General features: G+C 37.4%; 5 protein-coding genes across 5 annotated transcripts; 1 reads left to right on the top strand and 4 right to left on the bottom strand.

Annotated features, from left to right (window-relative positions):
• Positions 1–55: 55 nt before the first annotated feature.
• On the top strand, positions 56–1,977 carry LOC120002056 (protein ALP1-like). The gene has a single exon (XM_038850620.1). The coding sequence runs from the start codon at positions 251–253 to the stop codon at positions 1,607–1,609; it is 1,359 nt and encodes a 452-aa protein (XP_038706548.1). The 5' UTR covers positions 56–250; the 3' UTR covers positions 1,610–1,977.
• Positions 1,965–9,814, bottom strand: LOC120002055 (CDPK-related protein kinase-like). The gene is made up of 11 exons (XM_038850619.1): positions 9,317–9,814; positions 6,799–6,929; positions 6,387–6,428; positions 6,180–6,288; positions 5,339–5,417; positions 4,960–5,256; positions 4,772–4,884; positions 4,208–4,315; positions 4,047–4,109; positions 3,787–3,954; positions 1,965–2,693 (listed from the first exon to the last, which is right to left on the bottom strand). The coding sequence occupies exons 1-11, from the start codon at positions 9,812–9,814 to the stop codon at positions 2,568–2,570; spliced, it is 1,734 nt and encodes a 577-aa protein (XP_038706547.1). The 3' UTR covers positions 1,965–2,567.
• Positions 9,815–15,557: 5,743 nt separating this feature from the next.
• LOC120002927 lies at positions 15,558–16,410 on the bottom strand. The gene is made up of 2 exons (XM_038851782.1): positions 16,127–16,410; positions 15,558–16,039 (listed from the first exon to the last, which is right to left on the bottom strand). The coding sequence occupies exons 1-2, from the start codon at positions 16,350–16,352 to the stop codon at positions 15,777–15,779; spliced, it is 489 nt and encodes a 162-aa protein (XP_038707710.1). The 5' UTR covers positions 16,353–16,410; the 3' UTR covers positions 15,558–15,776.
• A 2,269-nt stretch (positions 16,411–18,679) lies between these two features.
• LOC120001799 lies at positions 18,680–19,537 on the bottom strand. Its single transcript, XM_038850260.1, has 2 exons — positions 19,245–19,537; positions 18,680–19,157 (listed from the first exon to the last, which is right to left on the bottom strand). Exons 1-2 carry the CDS (start codon positions 19,468–19,470, stop codon positions 18,895–18,897), a joined length of 489 nt encoding a protein of 162 aa, XP_038706188.1. The 5' UTR covers positions 19,471–19,537; the 3' UTR covers positions 18,680–18,894.
• Positions 19,538–22,031: 2,494 nt separating this feature from the next.
• On the bottom strand, positions 22,032–22,910 carry LOC120001800. The gene is made up of 2 exons (XM_038850261.1): positions 22,637–22,910; positions 22,032–22,515 (listed from the first exon to the last, which is right to left on the bottom strand). The coding sequence occupies exons 1-2, from the start codon at positions 22,851–22,853 to the stop codon at positions 22,253–22,255; spliced, it is 480 nt and encodes a 159-aa protein (XP_038706189.1). The 5' UTR covers positions 22,854–22,910; the 3' UTR covers positions 22,032–22,252.
• Positions 22,911–24,197: the final 1,287 nt, after the last annotated feature.

The following is a 24,197-nucleotide window of genomic DNA, read 5'->3' as shown; positions in this document are numbered from 1 at the left end:
AAAGGTAACTTATATACAAAGTAGCCTTAATTCTTATATGAGAAATTCGGTCAACCGCGGGACTGAGAGAGGGGGGTTTCTTGTTCTTCACAAACACTGCGTCTGTCCTCAGTTCATTACTGTGAACTTCCGGACATCGAGAGTCGTTTCTTGTTCTTCACAAACACTTTGTCCCTCCGCCGGAGAAATTAATAGCAGGGTGAGTAGAGAGAGATCGATTTCGTGGAAGAAGAATTAGCGCAAGCAAAAAATGGACGAATCTTTCTTGCTGATGCTATCAAACCTCCTCCACCTCCACAACTCACTTGACCCGACCACCTCCCTCATCTTCACCACCTCCACCGCCGCCATCACCACTGGTACGTCCTCCCCTCTTCAATCTCCTTCCTCTCCAACCTCTCTTCTCTCCTCCTCCTCTCCCGCTCCACTCCTCTTCCTCACCCTCGCGGCTCTCCTATCCTTCCTTGCCTCCTCCAAAACCCCCAAATCAAAGTCCCCTTCGCCTCCCCAATCTCCTGATAACTCTGGCACCCCTTACTCCGTCTCCGCATTTCGTGCTCTCTCCACGGATCACATCTGGTCCCTCGACCCTCCTCTTCGCGACGCCCAATGGAGGTCCCTCTATGGACTCTCTTACCCTGTCTTCACTACCGTTGTTGAAAAGCTCAAGCCCTTCATTGCCGCTTCCAATCTCTCCCTCCCATCCGATTATGCCGTCGCGATGGTTCTCTCGCGGCTTGCTCACGGTTACTCCTCCAAAACCCTAGCTTCTCGATACTCTCTGGAGCCCTATTTGATATCCAAGATCACGAACATGGTTACTCGCTTATTGGCCACCAAGTTGTATGCTGAGTTCGTCAAGATTCCTGTTAGTCGTAGTCGTTTGATTGAAACGACGCAGGCATTTGAAGAGCTCACTTCGCTGCCTAACATCTGTGGTGCCATTGATGGGAGCCCCATCAAGATCCATAATTTGAGGCAATCGTCAGATCAAATGAATAATTCGTATAGGTGCAAATATGGGTATAATTCGGTTTTGATGCAGGTTGTGGCTGATCATAAGAAGATATTCTGGGATGTGTGCGTGAAGGCGCCTGGTGGTGCCAGCGATGCTGCGCATTTGAGGGATAGCTTGTTGTACAACAGGTTGATTTCAGGTGATGTTGTGTGGGATAAGGTGATCAATGTGAGGGGACACCATGTGAGGCCTTACATAGTTGGGGATTGGTCTTACCCTTTGTTGTCATTCTTGATGACACCCTTTTCGCCCAACGGGATGGGGACACCAGCACAGAACTTGTTTGATGGGATGTTGATGAAAGGTCGGTCTGTAGTGGTGGAGTCGATTGGGTTGTTGAAGAGGAGGTGGAAGATTCTGCAGGATTTGAATGTGGATCTTAATCATGCACCACAGACTATTGTTGCTTGTTGTGTGTTGCATAACTTGTGCCAGATTGCAAAGGAGCCAGAGCCGGAGCCTTGGAAGGAGCCCGATGAGGGTGGACCTATTCCAAGGGTTATGGAGACTGAGAAGTCGTTTCATTATTACGGGGAAAGTTTGAGGCAGTCTTTGGCTGATGATCTGCACCAAAGGCTTTCGTTGAGATAGGATCTTCTTGCTCATTGTCAATTCATCTGTCTTTTATTTAGTGAAGTTGTTATATGGCGAATGGAGGAACCTGAATTGGTGATTTGACCTTGTAATTGTTTTGAAAGCCAGCTTAGTTATGAGACCAGGAACAGGTATGACTTTGAGAGAATGGCATTGCCTAATTTTCATAGCTCTTGGGCATTTTTCATCTTATCTCTGCCATATAGAAGTGACTGATGGCCTTGCATGATAAAAGGGTTTACTCTGTACTTGTAGTCAGAAGAACTGACCAGCAAATGGAATAACAGCATGTAGTCAGTCCTAAGAGTGAATTTCTAGCATTTCTTATAATAAAAAGCAGGTGCTGACAAGCGCCATATTTACTTCTTTCCTGAATTGGCTATAGGAACAAGGAATGTGATCTTATGTGAATGTAGACTTTTGTGCAGCTTCTCCACATCTCCAGTAGGTAGCAAAAGTTTTAACACAGGAAGAATGGAAACTGTACAAACTCTAAAGCATTTCCGGCCCAGTAAAATCTTTTCACCTGTTTAGGCAACACTATCCCTACAATCTTTGCACCCTAAAGCCAAAGATTTTCATGGCTTCTCAGGAAACAATCAACAGCCCTGTAAGTTCCAACCTTTCTGGGTTCTGGCTCCTCTGCTAAATCGTTGAAGAGAGTGAGTGATTGCCTGTAATCTTCACCGAAAAATGGTCACAAAGGAATATGCTTGCCAGGATCCCAAACTTAAGCAATCAATTGCAGAACTTGCAGACCAATCTTGTACCTTGTTGCCAAGAAGTACTAGCAATTATTCTCTTACAAGCAATAAACCATCAGTCTTCAATGTGGCTTCATACCAATTAGATGAACATTATTTGCATTCTATTTTTTATTAAGTACACCCCACTCTAGTGTGTTTTTAAAGGGTTAATGGAGTGTATTTAGTAAAAAACAGGGTGCAAATAATGTTCATCTTCGGGTGGACTCACCATGGAGCAATTTTACAAAACCAAGGAAACTTAGCTTGCCATCAGTGTGTCTAATCCAATCATTGAGAATGGCATGAACTGGGATGGAGGGACCTAGCCCAAGTTCCTGAAAACAACATTTTCAATAAACAATCAGATTTGGTTTTAATAGTCTTAGAATTCTAACGAATATTGCAAGTTTTGTCAATAAAGGACAAGAAAATGAAGAATAAGACATGCATTTTATTTCGTTGATGGCTTTCTATCTTTATGACAAGTCACTTGACTAGGCACCCTGATGCTGCAGTATCCATGACAATGGACACCAGAAAACTTAAATAGCATCCTATTTAATTGAAACTAATAGCTTTATAACAGGAAGTTAGAAAATAAATTACTAGCATATATCCCTCATTTTTCATAGTTCAGAGGCAAGAAAGCCAACACTCATTATGTACAAAAAAGTGAAAATGTAACCCTTCAGTAGCAGTGGTAAAAAAAATGAAAGGAAACTCAATCAACCTCATATGGCTGCAAATACGGTCCCAAGTTACGTTAACATGGTCCTGTCACCTGTGACTCCTGTCATCAACAACCCAAAAGTCTCCAAGACCACTTTCTAGGCTGGCATGGAAGCTATAAGAGCCTGAATTACAAAATGATATGGGGCTTCCCCCTTAGAACCAATTAGCTCAGCTCAAACTTTAGCTTCATCCTACGTTCTAGCTTAAATCATCTGAACCCAAGAGTGGAAGAGATCGACCCACTATTCACACTAGGAGGCCATATGAGGCTTTTCTTACATCAGTTTCTTATTATGCATAATCTCTCCAAAAGGTTTCAACTAAGGCAGCTTGAGCTTTGAGGAAAATATAATTTTAATTGTTATTAAACAATTGCAACCTGAACCTCACGCGGTTTAATCTTTTGAGCTTTGCTAGGTTTAGAAATTTTTGTCACGAGCCTCGCTCATCCGAATGTACAAAAGATTAGTTTATACTTTACATGAGTCTTTCCTCCATAATGGCCCCCTTTCTTAAGTACTTACTGATCGTACTTCATTCATGAAAAACCAACTGCAGAAAACTTTTCAGCGTACCAGCAAATAAGACATGAATTGAACACCATGCATCGATTATTAATGATGGTTTCGCTTCATGCTGTCATGCATAAGACAATGTGCTAGGAGGTCAAAATAGCACGAGAAAATTTCAACTTACTGAAGCAAGTTCCTCAATCACAATAGCTCTATTTCCATCCTTCTCAAAAATCTCATATGCACAACGGGCATGTTGTTCCCAACGATCAAGTGCCTCCAGCTGGTGGACACCTAATGCAGCTGCACAGAACTCTTCAAAGTCCATTCTTCTATATTGAGGTGCATTTAGCTGTTACCAAATAAAAATAGGTGCAGGCATAAATATAAGCAACAAGTCAATAAACATATGACAAGATCGCTCAAGTGATTAGCAACTCATACCGAAATAAGATAATCAGGAATGCGAGACTCCCTCATTGAATCTGTCGCATTTTTCATTAGAACCTGTCAGAGGGAAAAAAAAGATATGAATTCAAAGGATACATGAAGCTCCGGCTACCCAAACTCAGTTCAGAGAGAGAGGAAAGAGAGAAGGGACCAACCATCTTAATATCTTCTAAGGTTATGCTACCATTATTTTCAGGATCTAACAATGCAAATTGCTCCTTCAGATAAAAGAGTTCGTCAGCAGTTAAGGTTCTAGACAGAGCCTGCATAAAACAGTATATGGGTTGATAAGGAATTTAGGATTAGTAAATAAACTATGAACGACAACAAATATTTTGTTGGTTTCAAATAGCTAACATAAGAAAGAATTCGGCAAATCAATGGAGGAAGGTTCTTTGCATGTTTTGAATCCAATCACTTCTCAACACTTAGAGAATTAGAAAAGTAGATCTATTTCCTTCTATCTAAATCCACTAGCACGAAATAAATAATTACTCGTCTTAGGCTCATGACTCTTCATGCAATGTCATCCAACAAACATGGATGAACAAGCAACTTTATATATAGTTTAAAGCCAGCCACGTTTCATTTTTGTAAATATTCGATAACTTTGACTAATAGCACAGAGACAGCATGAAACATAATCAATGCTAAGAAGGGGATATTGTAAAGGAGGAAGACAAAAATATATTTCCTTTCGCAATAAATCACATACACACCCTTAAAGCGGCCTTACGCAAAGATGATGATCGCAAGTATGCCTTCATGAGTCGAAATATCAAAATATCAAGTGGAACTTTTACATCACAATGATTCCGGATCCAACGATGACCTGCAAACAAAAAAATTACAGTCAGCGATAAATGAGGATTGTCATGACTATGATATAGAAGAAATTGACACCCACTTAAAGCCTGAGCAGCTGTCATTCGCTTTCTGGGGTCCTTATTCAATAGAAGCTTGACAAAATCCTTCGCCTCTGAAGATAACGAAGGCCAAGGAGCTTCATCAAAACTTGGTTCAGCTTTCAAGACAGCCCGGAAAATGCCGGACTCTGTCCGAGCCCAAAAAGGACGACCACCACATAATAAAATGTATGCGATTACGCCTACACTCCATACGTCTGCTTCTGTACTATAAGATCTATGCAGAACTTCAGGAGCCACATAATATGCACTTCCTACAATGTCATTAAGCCTTTCATCTGCAGAATACATAAGCATCAAAGATGATGTGCAAACTCAACATGGAGCAGTAACTCAAGGCTCTGGACAGAAGGGACAAACCTGGTCTGACAAAATCTGACAAGCCAAAGTCTATGGCTTTCAGCTGGGAATTCTCATCTTTAGAAGTATACAAGAAGTTCTGAACCAGAAAGTGATTTGAACTTAGATGATATGAAAGATAAACATTCCTCAAAGCTTTCGACTTTTTTTTTTGGGTAAGTTAAAATCTCAAGACTCCTCAAACAGTTGAAACACGACTTGGCCAGAAGTGATTAGCAATAGAACCATCTTAGATTGCAAAAAAGATGGGCCTAAGAAAGGAATAATGCTTTTTGAAAGGTGCAAATGGTTTAATTTATCACATGGTTACGCTTTGAAATACTATCAAATCGTTCAGTTTTAAAAGCTACACCAAATATCAATTTTCCCTTGCACTTCCTTTCACCTTCAAATCAAAAGATTTACATCTCATTCATCTAGAGACATACAATAAGGCTGCCAGTTCTGTGTTCCCAGTCTTTATGAACAGTAACCCATTACAAAAGGCCCCGCCAACAGTTCCAGGTAGAACAAGCACATGTAAATGCAAACCCCCCCACCCCACCCCAAATTTCCTTACAGCCCTCGTTAAGAGCTGTTATGAGAGTTAAGGAGTTTGGTAAATCCAGTCATTAGGGTATTATGAGTAGGTTAAAGTTGGATTATTATTATATACGAACTGTTGAAATCAATAACGTGATATCCTCTTTCTCTCTCACGGCAGTTCCTCCTTCTCTTCTTCTCCTTCCTCTTTACAATAGTCCTAAACCTTAATCCATCTTCTTGTACAAGAGCAAATAAAAGTTATAGCATGCATACAATGCTTTTACCATACAGAGAAAAGAAAAGGAACATCTCCTACCTCTGGTTTGAGATCTCGGTGCACCACACCCTGAAGATGACAAAAGGCAACCACATTAAGTATTTGCACCAAGACAGTCTTGGCATCATCTTCTGAGTATTTCCCACCCCTGAAAAACAACATAACATCTCCTTAGACAATAAGATAATGCAAGCCTAAAGGAAAAGAGTGAAAAAAATATCACCATAGCAACTACTGAAAGATTACCGTGAAAGTATTCTGTCTAAAAGTTCCCCTCCTTCACATAACCTGAAACAGCCATACTGGTTAATCAGTTACTATTAATTAATAAAGAAAATTTTAGTCCCCAAATATGTGGTCAAATATGCAAAAATTATTTAAGAGCAAGCCGTAAGATCAAGCATGACAAAAATTATCATGTTATATATGTCTATTATATTATCATAACAAAAATTATACATGTATCAAATTACCATATTCTTGCACTTAAAGGGAATAAAATATTTTGTCCTCGTTGAACTATACAGGACAAAATTTATCACCTAATCAACAAATATTACATGTAACAACACAACCAAATAATTATTTTAAAAAGAAGAAAGAAAAAGAACAGTACAACGAGAGATGATCATGTGAGAAGTACATGCTTCAAACTTACTCCATAACTATATAGATATTTTCAGTGTCTTCAAATGCATCATAGAATTGTACAAGATTGCTATGTCCTGTCAAGGAGCGTAAAATTTTCACTTCCCTTCTTACATCCTCTACTGCAATAGCTGTGGTCATCTGGAAACATGGAATAGATCACTATGGTGGCAATATTTCAAAGGGAAACAAAAAGAGTAAGCACTACCAATTATTTACAGTTTACACTATGTCACTACTAAAATCTTCCAACAAGAAAATACCATTAATTACTTAGTGACCAAAGTCAGCATCCCAAATATTGGTAGAAACACAGACTGTTGATACGAATGTCCCACATTGCTTAGATAGGGGACTTGTGATCTATTTATAAGGAGGGCAAATGCCTTCTTTAATCAGCCAACAAGTTTTCTAGTTAATGGCCTATTGAGCTTGTTGGTTACAACCAGCCCATATGTGACATCCATAGATTTTCTTGAACAGAATAATACATCCATAGGTACATTGGACATAAGAATCTTTTATGTGCTTCATAATCCTGTCACTTCAAAGTTCAACTGCCTTAGGTTGACAAATATAAGAAGCAATTAAAGTTTCTTCTAGACTTCATTGCAGCCAACAATATCAATCACAATATCAATCACACTCTCAAAGTTCAACTGTATGTGCTTCATAATCCTGTTTATTCTAGACTTCATTGCAGCCAACAATATCAATCACACTCTCACTTCAAAGTTCAACTGCCTTAGGTTGACAAATATAAGAAGCAATTAAAGTTTATTCTAGACTTCATTGCAGCCAACAATATCAATCACACTCTCACTTCAAAGTTCAATATCAATCACACTCTCAAAGTTCAACTGCCTTAGGTTGGCAAATATAAGAAGTATTTCATTAATTTAATTAAAGGAAGAAAAATATTAGCGCTGAAGATTGCATAGAAAATTAGTAACTCAATGGGCCGCTTGATATGCAACCTCCTATGATTGTGTAGGAGATTCCTCTAAGGCTCAAACCCACTTACAAGCAGGATTATTGAGTGTCCCTCATCTTATTCTATTCCAAAAATCCCTCCAGTAACCTTCTCCCCTCAAACTTCAAAGTTCATCACAATAGTATGAATAGAAAAATATCCTTGAAAACTCGAGAACATCATTCTCAACACAATGTCCGTGGAAAGTCTCACAACATATCAAGGAAAGTTAGTGGAAGCAACGCACCAAAAAGAAGTATACACATTTTTCCTAAGGCAAGTGCTTACCGTCACATTCATTAGGCACCACAACACTACTTTTAGGTTGTCCCTCCAACTCTAGATAGCCATTTGATGAAGGAAAACAGGGTCCGTGATGAATTATTTCATATCTTACCTTATTTTTCCCTTTTGAAAAAAATTGACTCATTTCTTCTCTCAACCCATATTGAGGGGGAAAGTAAAAAAAGTAAGTTAATTGATCTTCGTCCAGACAAGTTAAGGCTCTTTTTCCTTTTATTCCCTTATCTGGTTTCACTTTTCTCATTGATGAAAATGATGCATTATCTTCTGTTTTTCAATTATTGCAAAACCAACTTAGCTAGGAATCATAAGACCATATAGCATATCTGATTGTAAAAAAAAATATCTTCTATGTTTTGGAAGAAGATTCAGATCTCCAATGCTTGGAGGCCTGCTGGCAAATCAAGAACAATAACAGTCTAACGCTATTCGTGCAGAGATAGTGGTGCGTGACCAAACTATAGCTTTGCTCCCACTGGGTTGACTGTAATGCAATTGGTAGATGGCATTAGCTGAGTGCGTCTGCAAATGGTCTACCTCCATGGTAGGCTTAGATTTATAGTTCTCACAAAGTTCAATCGCACTGAGCCATTGAGACATCCTTTCTTCATGTTTGATGAAGTGACTACAATTAACTCATTGAGAAAGCTCAACAATAGCTTCAACCTTGTTATTCATTATGAACTTCCCCCAAGTTGCTAAGCAGAAAAGTTAATAAATTTGAATCGTGATTTGTCGACCATTATGTGAATCAGACCAAAAGTGATGTGAATTGTTCTTAAGCAAAGTATCAAAATATCATCAAAGAGAAATAGGTGGGCCAAAAGATATCCTTTCACTATTGAAGACCAAAATTAACGAAAAGAATAAACTATTCCCTTTATGTCCACCAAATTCAAAGCTCAAATATCCTTGAGTTCTCCTATTTTTAAAAGCAGGACAGGTATCCTGCCTCGAGAAGGAATCCAAATGGTAACTTCCAAACAATATAGTCCTAAATTTCTTAATCACTCCCTCATACACAATAAAAGCGAAGTCTCTAAATTATTCAGGTTAATACTTAGCACCCCACAAATGGACTGGATGTATATGTTTTCCATTTTATTACTAACACAAAATTAATCACTGAGGGAACAAGATGAACGATCCATCTAATAATTGAAAGGGAAAAAAATAGATAATTAAACGACAGAAAGTCAAAACATATACACGTAAAACATGCAGAAATCAACAAAAGTGGAGAACAGCCTACCTTAGACTTGGGGATGACCTTGACAGCGACTTTCTGGCCTTTGCGTTCACCCTTTTTGAACTTGGCGGAGCAAGTATACCCAAAATGACCTCGGCCGACCTCCTCCGCAACCTCTAACCGACTAGTGAACTCCTTCGAGAACCCGAATCTCTTGTCCAACTCCGTCCGCTCTTCACTCTCCTCATCCTCCGGAATCTTGGCCACCGTCTTCTCCCTCCGATGTCTGAGCACCGCCTTAATGTGCTTTGCCGGAGAAGGCGGAGGGAAAGGCAGTCTAAAGATCCTCCTCGGAGTGGAGTTGGCCGGAGATTCCGGAGCCTTAACGCCATGGGCAGGGCTCGGGGTATAGAAGGGGAAGAACGGAGACTCCTTGATGGCGGTGACAAGGTCCCGACTCACCGTCGACTTCGGAGTCTGCGCAGGTTCAGGAAGGACATTAGGCTGATCTCTAGGAGCGTAAGGGTTTGGTTTGGGAGGCTTGGAGGCGCAGGTTCCCATAGAGAGAGTTCAGTATATCGCCGTTACGCCATTGTTGTTCGGATTTTAATAAGATTCAGGAGAGAGAGGGAGGAGGAGGAGGAGGAGGAGCGGAAGCAGTGTGGGATATTATATGATCGTATCTTGGTGTTGCCAAGGCAGTTATAGTAAGTGAGCTGGATGATCTCACTGGCCACGTGGCACTTTTAATTCTATTTTATTTTTTTTATTTTTTGGGGATTTGTGTTTGTTTTGTTGCACGTAAAATAGGCAATTAAAATAGGGATTAGGTAATAAGCATGAAAGTAATTAACCATAAATTGTGGATTAGGTAGTTTAGTACGATAATAATGTGGGGATTAGGTGAAAAATTGGTGCGTTTAGTATATCTTACTAAAATTATAGAAAATTAATGTTAGATGCTCTTAAAAACAGATGATGTTAGTAGGAAAAAATTAATAACTCTGTCATTCTGACAACAACTGCTCAATCGAGACTCGAGATAGTTAAGACATATACTCTTCGATTTGGTGGTATCTAAGTTCGAGTCGACCACCCTTTATTAACAAAAATTAGAAAAAAATTTTGAAACAGGGGTATGAGGAGGGGTAGGATTCGAACCCATGACCTAATGGGTGGCTGATCCCTTACATGTAATGTGATTGCCATTCAACTAATGACTCACTTGCTAGAAAAAAAAAAATTCTTGCCAAACTCGACCACTCAAGGATAGAGGGTATTATATATGATGCATAATATTTATTTTATGGTACATCATGAATGAATTTTTATGGTAATATATATTTTTAAATAAATGTTTCGTAATTCTATTTGATCTTAGTTTGACACATTAACTGATAAGAAAACCTAAAACATAAATTTAATTAACTACGGAATTATAGAAGAAACTATATTTGTAAAATGTAAACGTCTAATACATTAGGAACAATATCATTGAGACCACGCATTAGGTTATGATTCAACTTATCCTATCGTCATGTGAAAAAATTCTGTATGCATGGGCCTGACAACCGGAATTTAGCCTCATATAAAATGTCCAAAAGAAAAAAAAAATTATATGGTTTCGTTCTCAGTTATCAAAAAATCTAATACACATTAATGTCTCAATTTATAAGTGATCCAAGTTTCATACAATTGTTTCCAACAATGTCTTTAATTAATTGAATAAATGTAGCATCAAATTCAATGTAGCCTACTCCTTAAAGATTTGAACCATAGAGAACTCTCACTCTTAACATTTTCATGCAAAACTCTATAATTTTTATTTATTTTTATTATTTTATACATCTATAATACAACAAAAGAATATTTCTCACCTATATAACATGAAAAAGAGGTTATTTATTGATTATGACATTAAAAAAGGAGAAATTAAGTTAATTTTTTAGGTTGTTTCGTGGCATAATTAAATATGTACATCAAGCCTAGATATGTGTAAACTCTATTTAATTAAAAAAAAATTTGGGCCTTGAAATAAGGTTGCATGGATATCAGGGCAAAAAAAGATCTCTCTTATAATTTAATCAAGCAATAATTTGCATGACAGTCAAGACTCAATCGAGGTAAGCATGAAGTGTTGCAGCACTTCTATCTCAGTCGTTGGATTTATTGAACGACCGAAATTTTAAAAAAAAAATAGTTACAAGGTTGCAACCCGTTTAGGTGCCCTAACCTGACATTCTTCACATTCTTCCACCTCCCAATTTCATCCACCCTTTATTTTCCCCTCCATACATCAATGATGAGCAAACATCGAGTGTTTGAAATTGTCTTCCTCTATCAAGAACTCTTCTTCCCGTTTCAACGATTTCGATCATACATCTTCCTCCCGTTTCAGGCATACAAAAACTTGTATGGTTTCTACTATGCAGACTTAAAGTAAGGACCTAAAATGATTACGTTCAAAACTAGATCGGCCTTGGTAACATATCAGAATGTAGGACTGACATAAGGAAGTGTCCTCGATTCTACTGAGGATGACCTACACAATAAAAAAGTGAGTTATAAGTGGGCCCTAGGGTATTCTCGGGGGACCTCTCCAACGCTTAAGTCTGTAAGCTATCAGTGGGGAAGTGCTTGATATTTAGAGCTCTTTCTCTCAAATAGCTATTAAGAGCGCATGCTTCAAGATACTTTACCGGATGCTAAAGATCACTTTTTTATATGAGTTGGATAGTTCAGCCGTTCATAGAAGTAAATCTCTTCTTTCTGATTTTTAGGCGGATTTATAAGAGGATGAATTTTATCATCATTCCTTTCCTAAATGGAGTTGGTCTCCTTCAGAACTCTGTTTACCTAAGTATTTGGTCACTCTAGGACTTCCCATGTGGAATGCTTATCTTATACCGTAGGGGTGTATTGATCTTACCGAGATGCTCTCTTCTCGGTAGTTGTGCTTTATATGGGTTCTTAGATTCTTTCTTCTCGATTGGACTCCTCCGCTCTGCCTCGATCAGTAACCCGGTGAGCTTATGTGACTCCTTAATTGAGGTGCTAGCTCGATATCTTATGTCACGTGTCAATATCCTATGGAGGGATATCATCACCTTCCATTATCTCTAAAGAATCGGTGTTGTAATGAAACAATTGGTGCAATAAAACGTTGATGTGTAATGAAATGGTCGGTGTACACAACATGATGTGGCATTTGATTTGATGTCAAGTATCAACAAAATTGTTTATAGTCCATATATATAATTATATATCATGAAGCTTCATGAAGTATCTAGCTAGTATTATAATTAGATTAATATTGATTGGATCGATCCTTATGAAATCATATTTTTAAAAAAGGAAATCAATAATAAGTGGGATGCACATGCCATCACTTCAATGCCTCACAAAAGACTATAGGGAGGAAGGAACCTTAGCCATAACCACTCATACTATATTCAATGCACAACACTTTCTTTATTACTTTCTCTAGAAGAACCACACAAATCATAGGCTTCTGCTCCATCTTGAATGGGGTATATATGGAACCCTAGATCCAATTGATCGAGGTTGTTTGGACATAGATCATTTGGTTTTTTAAAAGAAAACTTCATTACTTAAAAATGTTACATTCAGTCAAATAAAAAGAGGGGATGAAGGGTGAAACCTCTCCCAAAAGGACATATACTCGGCAATCTAAACTCGACAATTAGGAATGAATCTTGTCAAGTATAAAGTCATACAATGATAGGAAGATTCTATTGTTGTTAACTGCTTGAACTATCTATAGAGCATATCCTTCTAGGATAAAGTTGTAGAGTTTTCAAAGTCTTGTTCTAACTTGATGCCAAATCTGAGAGTCACAGACTCCACTATTGTTGGATCACCAACAGAATTTACTCGTATCATACCAGCCACCAGAACACGTCCATTATGGACTCTTATTAGCCTCCAATCCCACCGTACTCTCTTTATAAATCATTTGGTTGATGGAGTAATCTGTTAAATAATGGCTCATATTAGAAGTATTATCTAGTAGCACCTAAAATCTCTGAGGAAAGGAGAAGTTCTGCGAGAGGGGAGCGTAGCGTACCAGTCAATATTATTGATGTGGGTTGATTATTTTTGTATGGGGGTATAATTGTATTTTCAAATACCTGGGTAGTTGGATATAAGGGTTGAAAACCCTAGCCGAATGTATTAAGGAATTTCCTATATTTAAAACAGCCGCAAACCCCGAGAATGTAGGCACGTTGCCGAACCTTTTAAATCATGTATACTTCTTCTCTATATTGTTCTATAATCTCTAATTGTACGTTGCAACATAATATTTATGACTTTTAACTGTGACAAAAAGTTGGAGTACCTTCTTACCCTAATAATAATAATATTAAAACAAACATGACTTATAAAGAGACTACTTTGTCCATGCTAGCTACATTAATACGGACCATGGGGGACCATTTATCACTTCAACAATCACAAATGGTCCTTAAAGTTTATGGACCACTATGATTCTATGGGGTCTCAGTCTCATTGATGCAGCAATATTATACAAAGAAACCCATCCACACATTAGATGTTAAATAAGAGCACATCCATGCAAGCAAATCAGGTGACAATTACAGTACAAAATGCATCAGGTGCTACAGAAATCATGCCTTCAGATTCAAATAAATAGGTAGCAACCGTCCATTAGAATCCAGTGGCTTGGACTATATTCAGGAAACAGACACAAACACTAGGACGCTTTTACTTTGTGGGTGATATGAATGTTTCGTTCCAAAATAATGTTACACTAGACCAACTATCTCCTCTGAACACACTTCACATTCTCACTTCTCTCCTCTCGTTTTGGTTGTGGCATTTCGGCTTTAGAAACGATAGGGATCCCTAAATTTTTGGTGTCTCAAATGTCTCAAATATGATGTGTCAAGAAATGAGTGGATTTATGTGAGCCCCTTACATTTAAGATACAAATAAAGTAAACCATTCATTATGTGACACATCATATTTAAGACACTTAGAGCACTTTCAATGGTGCAAGTTTAATTACCCCTTATTGTTGTTTGTGTGGGCTTGTGGGGTTTGTTTTGTTGTGTTCCCTTCATGGGCCAAAGGTAACAATAGATGGGCTCCACAACTTGTGCTCAGGCCCAACTTCAAATAAATTATTTAAGCTGAAATTTATTTGCATTTGCATATTGGGAGTGTTATGTATCCCTAACAAATTTAGTTATAATCAGCCATAACATGTAATTAGATAACGTAATAACGAAATTCAATGTAATTAAATAACATAATACTGGTTATGGAAAAAATTGTTACTTAGGGATATATAGAGTTTTTGTTTGCGTATATAGGGTTTAAGTTGTCTATCCAGGACCTCGAGATCCAGGGTTCTATTCTCACCAAGAGGGTTTGAGATTTGGGTAGTTTTCATCCGCTGTGGTAGCCTTCATGCCCCTCGGGCATGGCTTAGCGTGTGTGTGGCTTATATGACCTTTAATATATATATATATCACTCTATCATATGAAGTAATAATTTGAGGAATATTTGATGAATGGGTTGGTGGAGCAGTTGACATAAGTTTTACTTTCAAATTCCAAAGAAACCAACCAAGTTAATGGTATAGTCAATTTGAAAGGTGACAGTTTCCTTGTATACCTTGAAAGTTACTCATATACTTTATTAATCAATTTTTTGGCAGACGAAAGAGTCCCACTTTGTAGGCTAAAAATTCCATTGACGGATGGAGATATAGAAGAAAATTTGTTGAAATGCTTAGAAAATGGGAACACTTCAGCTTTTTTTGTTTTTTCTTTTTTTAAAATTTTGTTGACAAATAATTGTGGGCTTTCTGGAGAAATTGGGCTCATTCCGAGCTTGTATTTGTGGACAAGAGGTGCTGTTGTCCGAACATGCTCATTGTGGTGTCCGGACAGCATGACTTTGTGGGAATTCTATACAGAAGAGTTTATGTCCGAGCAGGCCAAAGAGCTGCCCGTACAACAGTTGACAGATCTGCTTTGTTGGGACTGTTTGTTTAAATAGAATTTTTAGTTTTAATTTGAGGAGTTAAGGGTGCCTGCAGTGGAAACTGCAAACAGTCTCTACAGTTTCTAATGCAGGCACCCTCATCCGTAATTTTAGGTGATATGGACGCCGCCTAGAGAGGGAAGGAGAGCGAGCATACTACATGAGAGTAAATACTTGAAAGAGAATGAGGGGATTCAAGAGATAAGCGAGATATAAAAAAGAACAAATTATAGAAGGAGGTCATAAGTGAAGCAATAGATGGTCTCAATGTTGAACAAATCAAATAAGACTTTCAAACTTTATTAATATCTTATTGATCAACAACAATAACAATGCAACAGATCCGACTGTAGACACTGCTATTTGATAACAAAATGCAAACATGCGAGGACATACACAGTATATTCTGTATTTTTCTCAAAACTTTTATTTCTATAAATCAAATTAGGAAGCAAAACAAAGACTTTGAACCATGCATGAATTAGGTAGCTAGTAGCGATATTGAGGGAGAGGCATGGCAATGAACTTCATTTGACCATCCCTGCAATGTGCTCCATCATGTTCTCCGCAAGCAAAGTAGTAAGGCATCCACCTATTCATCCTGAACTCAAAACCTTCTCCTCCTCCTTGCGTCACATTCGCAACCATCTTCGCTCCCCTGAAATCGCACGCCAAGAAGTGCCAGAAGCTCCGCAGCAAGTACACGCTGTGCTGGAACGGGTTGGTGTCACTTGGTGCATCAAATTTGAACACTACAAATAAAAAATAAGGTTATTTTAAACACGTACACTGTTGGAAATCTAATGTGAGATATTAGTGTTGAACGAAATTAAACTCACCTAGAGTATCGTTGAGGAAGAAGGGACTAGTTTTGATAGCCCAATCGGTATAGTTGGACCCGTAACGCCAACTTTGCAAGTCTCCAACCACGAGCTTCTTCGACACTGTAGGTCGATGGTTCCAAGAGTTAAACCCAAACTGCCAGTCCTTGTTAGCCAAGGTTAGTGCCATCATAGAAGCACATAGCATTAGACAAAGTAGTTGTTTTCTACAAGTGAAAGCCATTGAGGGAGTTAATTTGGGAATTGTAAAAGCTTATTAAAGAATGAGCAAGTAGTTGATGGTATGGACAACATGGGCTAATGGGGTTTTTATAGGGTCGATGCAGGGAGACTAGAGAGTGGTGCAAAACGGCCAAATTGGTTTTTTTTCTTTTCTTTTCCACATATATAATGGTGGTAGGCGGTATAGAATGGGAAAAATCTTCTATTAAGTCAATATATTCAACCGTAAACAGCTTGGGATTTTTATTTTTATTTTTATTTTTTGTAACATAAGCTTTGAAGAGAGAGCTGACCACCATGCATTGTGAAATTAGTGATGCATACGCGCTGATGTGGTGCGGTTTTAATTGACATTTTATTGGAAAAAGGTCTGTTAAGTGACTAACTGTAAATATATACGTAATTTCTTAGATAAAAAAAGTGTTGTTAAGCATGGCCTGATGCAATCATGATGCTTAAACAGGGTTTGTTAAGAAGGTCAAAATGAAACGACATCGTTCCAAGCATAGTACGACGGTGTCGTATCATCTTCATTCATTCAAGTCTTTTGTCACGGCACCGTTTTGCATCATCTCCTTCTCATTCTTTATGCGGCGTCGTTTCTGGTTAGGGAACCTTCCTCATGACCGTTGCTCGTTACAAATGTAGTCTGTAATCTTTTTTGGGAAAATTAAGGATAATCCCTTATTCGAAAGTTTTGTTCCAATAAGAACACTCTTAAAAGTCTTATTCCATAAAGTCCATATAGTTTGAACTAATATTTCAAGAAAGATAAAAAAGTCAAAATATATAGTTTTATTGTCTAAAATACTCTTATCTTCATCCTCAAACATGGTACATGCCTCCTGCAAATGATTCATCTTGGACCTCCACCGGAAGCTTTGTCTTCACTGTCGAAAGCTTCGTCTCCGCCTCTCGTGGCTTATTTGATTGTTCTATGGCATTTTTTTTGGTGATTTTTCACCTGAATTTTTGTTGTGTTTGAACTAGATTTACTCATACTCACCACGAGACTTGTAGATATTGTTGTTTTTCTTCGATTTGCTATCGCATCATTATATTTGGTAGTTTATTATTTTCATGGTTTTTTGGTTTTGATGTGAGATCTGCAGACTGCAGGTGATATATTATTTCTTTCGACTAATTTGACATATGTCATAATGTTATCCGTTTTGTTAAAATGTTATCTGTCCTTAATGAAATGTTATCTGTTTGAAGTTCCATAATGACCAAAACCAATAACATATCAGAACATATATAATATGTGTAGATTCAATTCAATTTCAGAAGCATATTGAAAGATACAAAACATATATAATATTGACAGACACAAGGAAGGAGGAGAAAGAAGAAGAAAGGAGGGAGGGTATTTTAGCAAGTTGCTAGGTTTTGTCCTTTTTTCTAAAGTTTTTTTTAGATTATCCTTATTGGAATACAACTTTTAAGTTTGTCCTTATAGATAAAAACCTCATCTTTTTTTTTGAGTTCTTGATTGTACGAATGTGACCGTTGTTTATGTTTCTAGATACATTTGTTTTCTTCTTTCTTTGTAAACCATTTTTTTCATGAACCAAATGATCTTTTGATTCTATCTGTGTTCAAACTCTTTGTATTCAAAACATTGTCATGGTATCGGAGTAAGGTTAAATGGCCCACAGTGAATTCAATGACTTGAGAAATCAATCCTTTATTCCATCTTCCTCAAATCCTCCAATTGCTCCTCCTCCACTGATGAGAAATTTTTAATTGTTCAACCATGAATCAGTGAATCAAAACCCAAAACCATCAATGACACACTTTAGCCTGTTAGATCGTAGCAATCGGGTGAACCACTATAAATCTATGTGTTTCTTTATCTTTGTTTTACTTGATTATTTGCTTGTAATTTGAGTTATTCTCTGATTATCTGGCATTGACACTAGTTATTACCTTTGTTATTCCTACTGAACTAGTTATTACCTTTGTTATTCCTACTGAATTGAATCGGGAAAGCATTAAACTCCCAACATTTGTCTGTGTGTATATATATATGTATGTAAATGTTAAAGAAATAAATTTTCAAAAAATTCAGGGTGTGGGCATGAGTCACCATGAGTCCCTGATTGGCTCCCCACTGTTTGTGAGGTTGATAAGACTGATTGCACATGTGGGGTGATAAGACACCACTCATTTACCAAAATGATGAAAAATATATCATAGTGTTAAATTATCCAACAAATGTTATCCCAATTTCTCTCAATCCTACTGACATTCCACATCAGCAGCCACATCACTATTTTAACTCTTTTTATAAAAGAAAGTCATAGGTGGTCTCAATGTTGACCAAATCAAATAAGACTCTCAAACTTTACTAATATCTTTTATTTGTATTGATCAACAACAATAACAATGCAACAGATCCGACTGTAGACACTGCTATTTGATAACAAAATGCAAACAAACAAGAACATAAACAGTATATTCTGTATTTTTCTCATAACTTCGTTCTATAAATCAAATTAGGAAGCAAAACAAAGACTTTGAAGCATGCATGAATTAGGTAGCTAGGAGCGATATTGAGGGAGAGGCATGGCAATGAACTTCATTTGACCATCCCTGCAATGTGCTCCATCATGTTCTCCGCAAGCAAAGTAGTAAGGCATCCACCTATTCATCCTGAACTCAAAACCTTCTCCTCCTCCTTGCGTCACATTCGCAACCATCTTCGCTCCCCTGAAATCGCACGCCAAGAAGTGCCAGAAGCTCCGCAGCAAGTACACGCTGTGCTGGAACGGGTTGGTGTCACTTGGTGCATCAAATTTGAACACTACAAATAAAAAATAAGGTTATTTTAAACACGTACACTGTTGGAAATCTAATGTGAGATATTAGTGTTGAACGAAATTAAACTCACCTAGAGTATCGTTGAGGAAGAAGGGACTAGTTTTGATAGCCCAATCAGTGTAGTTGGACCCGTAACGCCAACTTTGCAAGTCTCCAACCACGAGCTTCTTCGACGCAGTAGGTCGATGGTTCCAGGAGTTAAACCCAAACTGCCAGTCCTTGTTAGCCAAGCTTACTGCCACCATAGAAGCACATAGCATTAGACAAAGTAGTTGTTTTCTACAAGCGAAAGCCATTGTAGGAGTTAATTTGGGAATTGTAAAAGCTAATTAAAGAATGAGCAAGTAGTTGATGGTATGGACAACATGGGCTAATGGGGTTTTTATAGGGTCGATGCAGAGACTAGAGAGTGGTGCATAACGGCCAAATTGGTTTTTTTTCCCCTTTCCACATATATAATGGTGGTAGGCGGTATAGGATGGAAAAAATCTTCTATTAAGTCAATATATTCAACCGTAAACAGCTTTGGATTTATTTTTTTTTTTGTAACATAAGCTTTGAAGAGAGAGCTGACCACCATGCACTGTGAAATTAGTGATGCATACGCGCTGATGTGGTGCGGTTTTAATTGACATTTATTGGAAAGAGGTCTGTTAAGTGACTAACTGTAAATATATACGTAATTTCTTAGATAAAAAGCTTTATTTGATCTTCCTCAAATCCTCCAATTGCTCCTCATCCACCGTTGAGAAATTTTTGATTGTTCAACCATCAATCAGTAAATTAAAGGAAAAAAAAAAACCTTTCCGAAATTCTCACTATCTTGCCCGTTATTTTACCTCGAATTTGATTTCACTAATCTTTGATGGGAACAATTTCCATTTGTGGAGTAATCAATTAGAGACAGCACCGATGGCAAGGAACAAGATGTGATTCATCAATGACACACTTTAGCCCGTTAGATCATAATAATCGGGTGAACCACTATAAATCTATGTGTCTCTTTATCTTTGTTTTGCTTGATTATTTGCTTTGTAATTTGAGTTATTCTCTGATTATCTGGCATTGACGCTAGTTATTCCCTTTGTTATACCTACTAAATTGACTCGGGAGAGCGTTACAACTCCCAACATTTGTCTGTGTATGTGTGTATATATATATGTATATGTTAAAGAAATGAGTTTCCAAAAAATTCAGGGTGGGCATGAGTCACCCTGAGTCCCTGATTGGCTCCCCACTGTTTGTGAGGTTGATGAGATTGATTGCACATGTGGGGTGATAAGACACAACTCATTTACCAAAATAAGGAAAAAATTTTGCAGTTTCTTATTTATGGGACTATGGATTGGTACGAGCATATCATAAACCAAATTCTGCTAATGAATTCTCTCCCTCAAGTCAAGAAGGGCATACGTATAGAGAGCGTAAGAGGAGTGTCTAGGATGAGTTGGTGGAACAGTTGACATAAGTTTTACTTTGAAATCCTAAAGAAACCAACCAAATAAATGGTATATATATAGTCAATTTGAAAGTATATACACAGTTTTCTTTTATACTTTTGAAAGTTGACCAAATACTTTATCTGGATGTGCTGCTATTCCTTTCTCTACAATTCCTACTATGTTAGCTGATCCTGAGCCACACAATACTTTTTTTTGGTACTCAATAATTCCACAGCTCATCATACTCATCGGATAAACTTTGGCGACAGGTAAGATTTTGTCCAAAACCCATGAGAGGAGAATGAAGTCGAAGTTCACAAAGGATAGTTAATTACACAAAGCCTCCATGGGCCAAGCTCTAAACTCAGACCGTCAACTCAGCCCGATCCATATTGGCGTCGACAAATAAGATCAGATCGAAATCCATGTGAGGAGAATGAGGCCGAAGCCCACAAAGGATAGTTAACTCCAAAAAGCCTCTCATATGGCACTGGCTTGGATCTCACTTGTTTACACAAACAACAAAGATTCTCTAGTCCACATTTTTAGTCCACCCTAGAGAATTCATGTATATATACATATACATATAGGATAATTCTCAAGTGCGGGCGTCCGAAACTTATAAGTTATGGACGTCCGTTTAATTCCAGCTCTGCGAAAGTGAAGAGTAGTGGGGCCTATTATTTCGGGTTCCATTACTACAAACAAAAAACTGGCATCCGTAATTTATAAGTTATGGATGTCCGTATAAGAGTAGTTATTTATCCTCTTATTTAAGAGACAGTTGGTCCTCTTTAAAAATTACAGTAGTGCTAGGTAGCACATGAGAGTCTAAGTCTTTTAAACGAAATTTTAAAACGTTTGAACTCTCAAAATACATGTTAGATTTTTAAAAAAAATTACATATTCAGAATCAGCTCATAAAACTCTTTCTAACAAGATCCATTGTCGATGAGTTTTATCGGGAAATCTTAATTTCATTATTTTTTTCAATGGAATTTTCAAAAACAAATGAATTCAGAACTAAAATAATGAATTCTAGATTGTGTTTTAAAAAACAATAAAATCTATATTAAAACAATGAATTTTGAACAATGAATTCTGGGATAAAAGAGTAGAAATAAAACTATTCCATAGATTAAATTAATGGAATAAACCTGTTGGACTCTCATGGGCTACCAAACTGATAGACTACATGTCATTTTCATAAAAATTATGGGTTTCCTTTTTACCGAGTCCGTAGATGATATTTTGATATGCTTCTCTAGCATGCCTGATGCCTGGTACAGGGACTATTAGGCGGGTCCATATATTTAAGCTTGGTGTACACCCAAACTATTTATAAAAAGTATGAAAATGTATAGAAGAAGGTTATAGGTGAAGGAATAGGTGGTCTCAATGTTGAGCAAATCAAATAAGACTCTCAAACTTTACTAATATCTTTTATTTGTATTGAACTATTGATCATTAACAATAACAATGCAACAGATCCGACTGTAGACACTGCTATTTGATAACAAAATGCAAACAAGCAAGAACATAGACAGTATATTCTCTATATTTCTCAAAACTTTTATTTCTATAAATAAAATTAAGAAGCAAAACAAAGACTTTAAACCATGCATGAATTAGGTAGCTAGTAGCGATATTGAGGGAGAGGCATGGCAATGAACTTCATTTGACCATCCCTGCAATGTGCTCCATCATGTTCTCCGCAAGCAAAGTAGTAAGGCATCCACCTCTTCATCCTGAACTCAAAACCTTCTCCTCCTCCTTGCGTCACGTTCGCAACCATCTTCGCTCCCCTGAAATCGCACGCCAAGAAGTGCCAGAAGCTCCGCAGCAAGTACACGCTGTGTTGGAATGGGTTGGTGCCACTTGGCGCATCAAATTTGAACACTACAAACCACAAACGAGGCTAAAATGTCACAGATTTAATCATTTAAACACACTGTTGGAAATCCAAGCCCAAACACATCACATATATGATATATGCCATAGCAAACGGAATTAAACTCACCTAGAGTATCGTTGAGGAAGAAGGGACTAGTTTTGATAGCCCAATCGGTATAGTTGGACCCGTAACGCCAACTTTGCGAGTCTCCAACCACGAGCTTCTTTGACGCAGGAAATGGACGGTTCCAGGGGTTAAACCCAAACTGCCAGTCCTTGTTAGCCAAGCTTAGTGCCACCATAGAAGCACATAGCATTACACAAAGCAGTTGTTTTAAAGCCATTATGGGAGTTAATTTGGGAACTGTAAAGCAAATTAAAGAATGAGTAAGTAGTTGATGGTATGGACAACATAGGCTAATGGGGTTTTTATAGAGAATAGAAAGTGGTGCATAACGGCCTAATTGGGCCTCTCCTTTTCCATATGACGGGCAAATACATAATTAATGGCAAATTTCTACTTGTGAGTTTTTCTTCCACTCAGTATGATTTTGACTGAATATATTTGTCAGTATTTTCTTTTCTCATATGACATCAGATTCAATGATATATACCCTAATAAGTCAATATCTTCAACCCTAAACAGCTTTTGATGATTTTATTTTTTTTCTCTAAAAAATAAGCTTTGAAGAGAGTGGGGATGTAAGAAACTGTCTCAAAAAAAAAAGAGAGAGAGAGGGGATGTGGTGCTGTTTTAACTGAAATTTATTGAAAAAACGTGTGTTAGGTGACTATAGGTGTAAACATATGCGTAATTTCTGAGATAAAAGTGTGATTAGCATGGCCTGATGCAATCATGATCCATGCTTATACAGGATTTCCCCCAAATTCAGTCAATTTCTTATCTGGTATACATGTATAATCTTTAGCATGGGTTTGTCAAAATTCTTCCTCCGGAAAATAGAGTTATTTGGATGAAAATGATGACTAATTAAAGTTATTTATAAATTAAAAACCAATTTTATCCTTACACATAATATTTTAAAGTAAAAAACAGGATAAATTAATAAATTAAACAATTTTTTTTTTATCTATTCAAACATAGGAGAAAGAAGAAGAGTGATGAAGCTTGGAAAATGGAGAGAAGGTTTTCATTGAGTTAGAATTACTGTAGATAATGTGTACAACGGTCATAAAATGTGTCAAAAGTGTGTGTGTGGTGTTGTGGGTGACGTAAACTCATATTGTAACAAGGATGAGTTGGTGGAGCAGTCGACATAAGTTTTACTTTGAAATCCTAAAGAAACCAGCCAAGTTAATGGTATATATATATAGTCAATTTGAAAGTATATGTACAGTTTTCTTTTATTCTCTGAAAGTTGACGAAAGGGTCCTACTTTGACAAAATAAGACCAGAACCAAATTAGCCTCCTAGGTTTTTTGCTTTTGTTTTTAAAATTTATGTACAAATAATTGTGAACTTTTGCTTACTTCGGACTATCTGGATGACGGGATGTGCTGCTATTCTTTTTTTCTGCAAGTCCTACTATGTTAGCTGATCTGAGCCACACAATACTTTGTTTTTGGTAACCAAGAATTTCATAACCCAACATACTCATCGGACAGTTAGACGTGCTCTAAACTTGGGCTGCCAACTCAACCTGATCCACGCTAGTCATAGGTAAGAT

Source organism: Tripterygium wilfordii, chromosome 7 (genome assembly GCF_013401445.1).
Source record: "Tripterygium wilfordii isolate XIE 37 chromosome 7, ASM1340144v1, whole genome shotgun sequence".
Lineage (NCBI taxonomy): Eukaryota > Viridiplantae > Streptophyta > Magnoliopsida > Celastrales > Celastraceae > Tripterygium > Tripterygium wilfordii.
Note: the sequence above shows the minus strand (reverse complement) of the source record. Positions and strands in the feature narration are given on the sequence as shown.

What these genes read in the sequence shown, in the direction of transcription:
- LOC120002927 (XM_038851782.1), bottom strand. Translation starts at nt 16,352, where the DNA reads ATGGCTTTCACTTGTAGAAAACAACTACTTTGTCTAATGCTATGTGCT. An exon ending in CTTCCTCAACGATACTCTAG is followed by an intron (nt 16,040 to 16,126) that starts GTGAGTTTAATT and finishes TTTTATTTGTAG; the next exon opens with TGTTCAAATTTGATGCACCA.
- LOC120001799 (XM_038850260.1), bottom strand. Translation starts at nt 19,470, where the DNA reads ATGGCTTTCGCTTGTAGAAAACAACTACTTTGTCTAATGCTATGTGCT. An exon ending in CTTCCTCAACGATACTCTAG is followed by an intron (nt 19,158 to 19,244) that starts GTGAGTTTAATT and finishes TTTTATTTGTAG; the next exon opens with TGTTCAAATTTGATGCACCA.
- LOC120002056 (XM_038850620.1), top strand. Translation starts at nt 251, where the DNA reads ATGGACGAATCTTTCTTGCTGATGCTATCAAACCTCCTCCACCTCCAC.
- LOC120001800 (XM_038850261.1), bottom strand. Translation starts at nt 22,853, where the DNA reads ATGGCTTTAAAACAACTGCTTTGTGTAATGCTATGTGCTTCTATGGTG. An exon ending in CTTCCTCAACGATACTCTAG is followed by an intron (nt 22,516 to 22,636) that starts GTGAGTTTAATT and finishes TGTGGTTTGTAG; the next exon opens with TGTTCAAATTTGATGCGCCA.
- LOC120002055 (XM_038850619.1), bottom strand. Translation starts at nt 9,814, where the DNA reads ATGGGAACCTGCGCCTCCAAGCCTCCCAAACCAAACCCTTACGCTCCT. An exon ending in AATATCTATATAGTTATGGA is followed by an intron (nt 6,429 to 6,798) that starts GTAAGTTTGAAG and finishes TGGCTGTTTCAG; the next exon opens with GTTATGTGAAGGAGGGGAAC. An exon ending in TTCCTGATTATCTTATTTCG is followed by an intron (nt 3,955 to 4,046) that starts GTATGAGTTGCT and finishes ATTTGGTAACAG; the next exon opens with CTAAATGCACCTCAATATAG.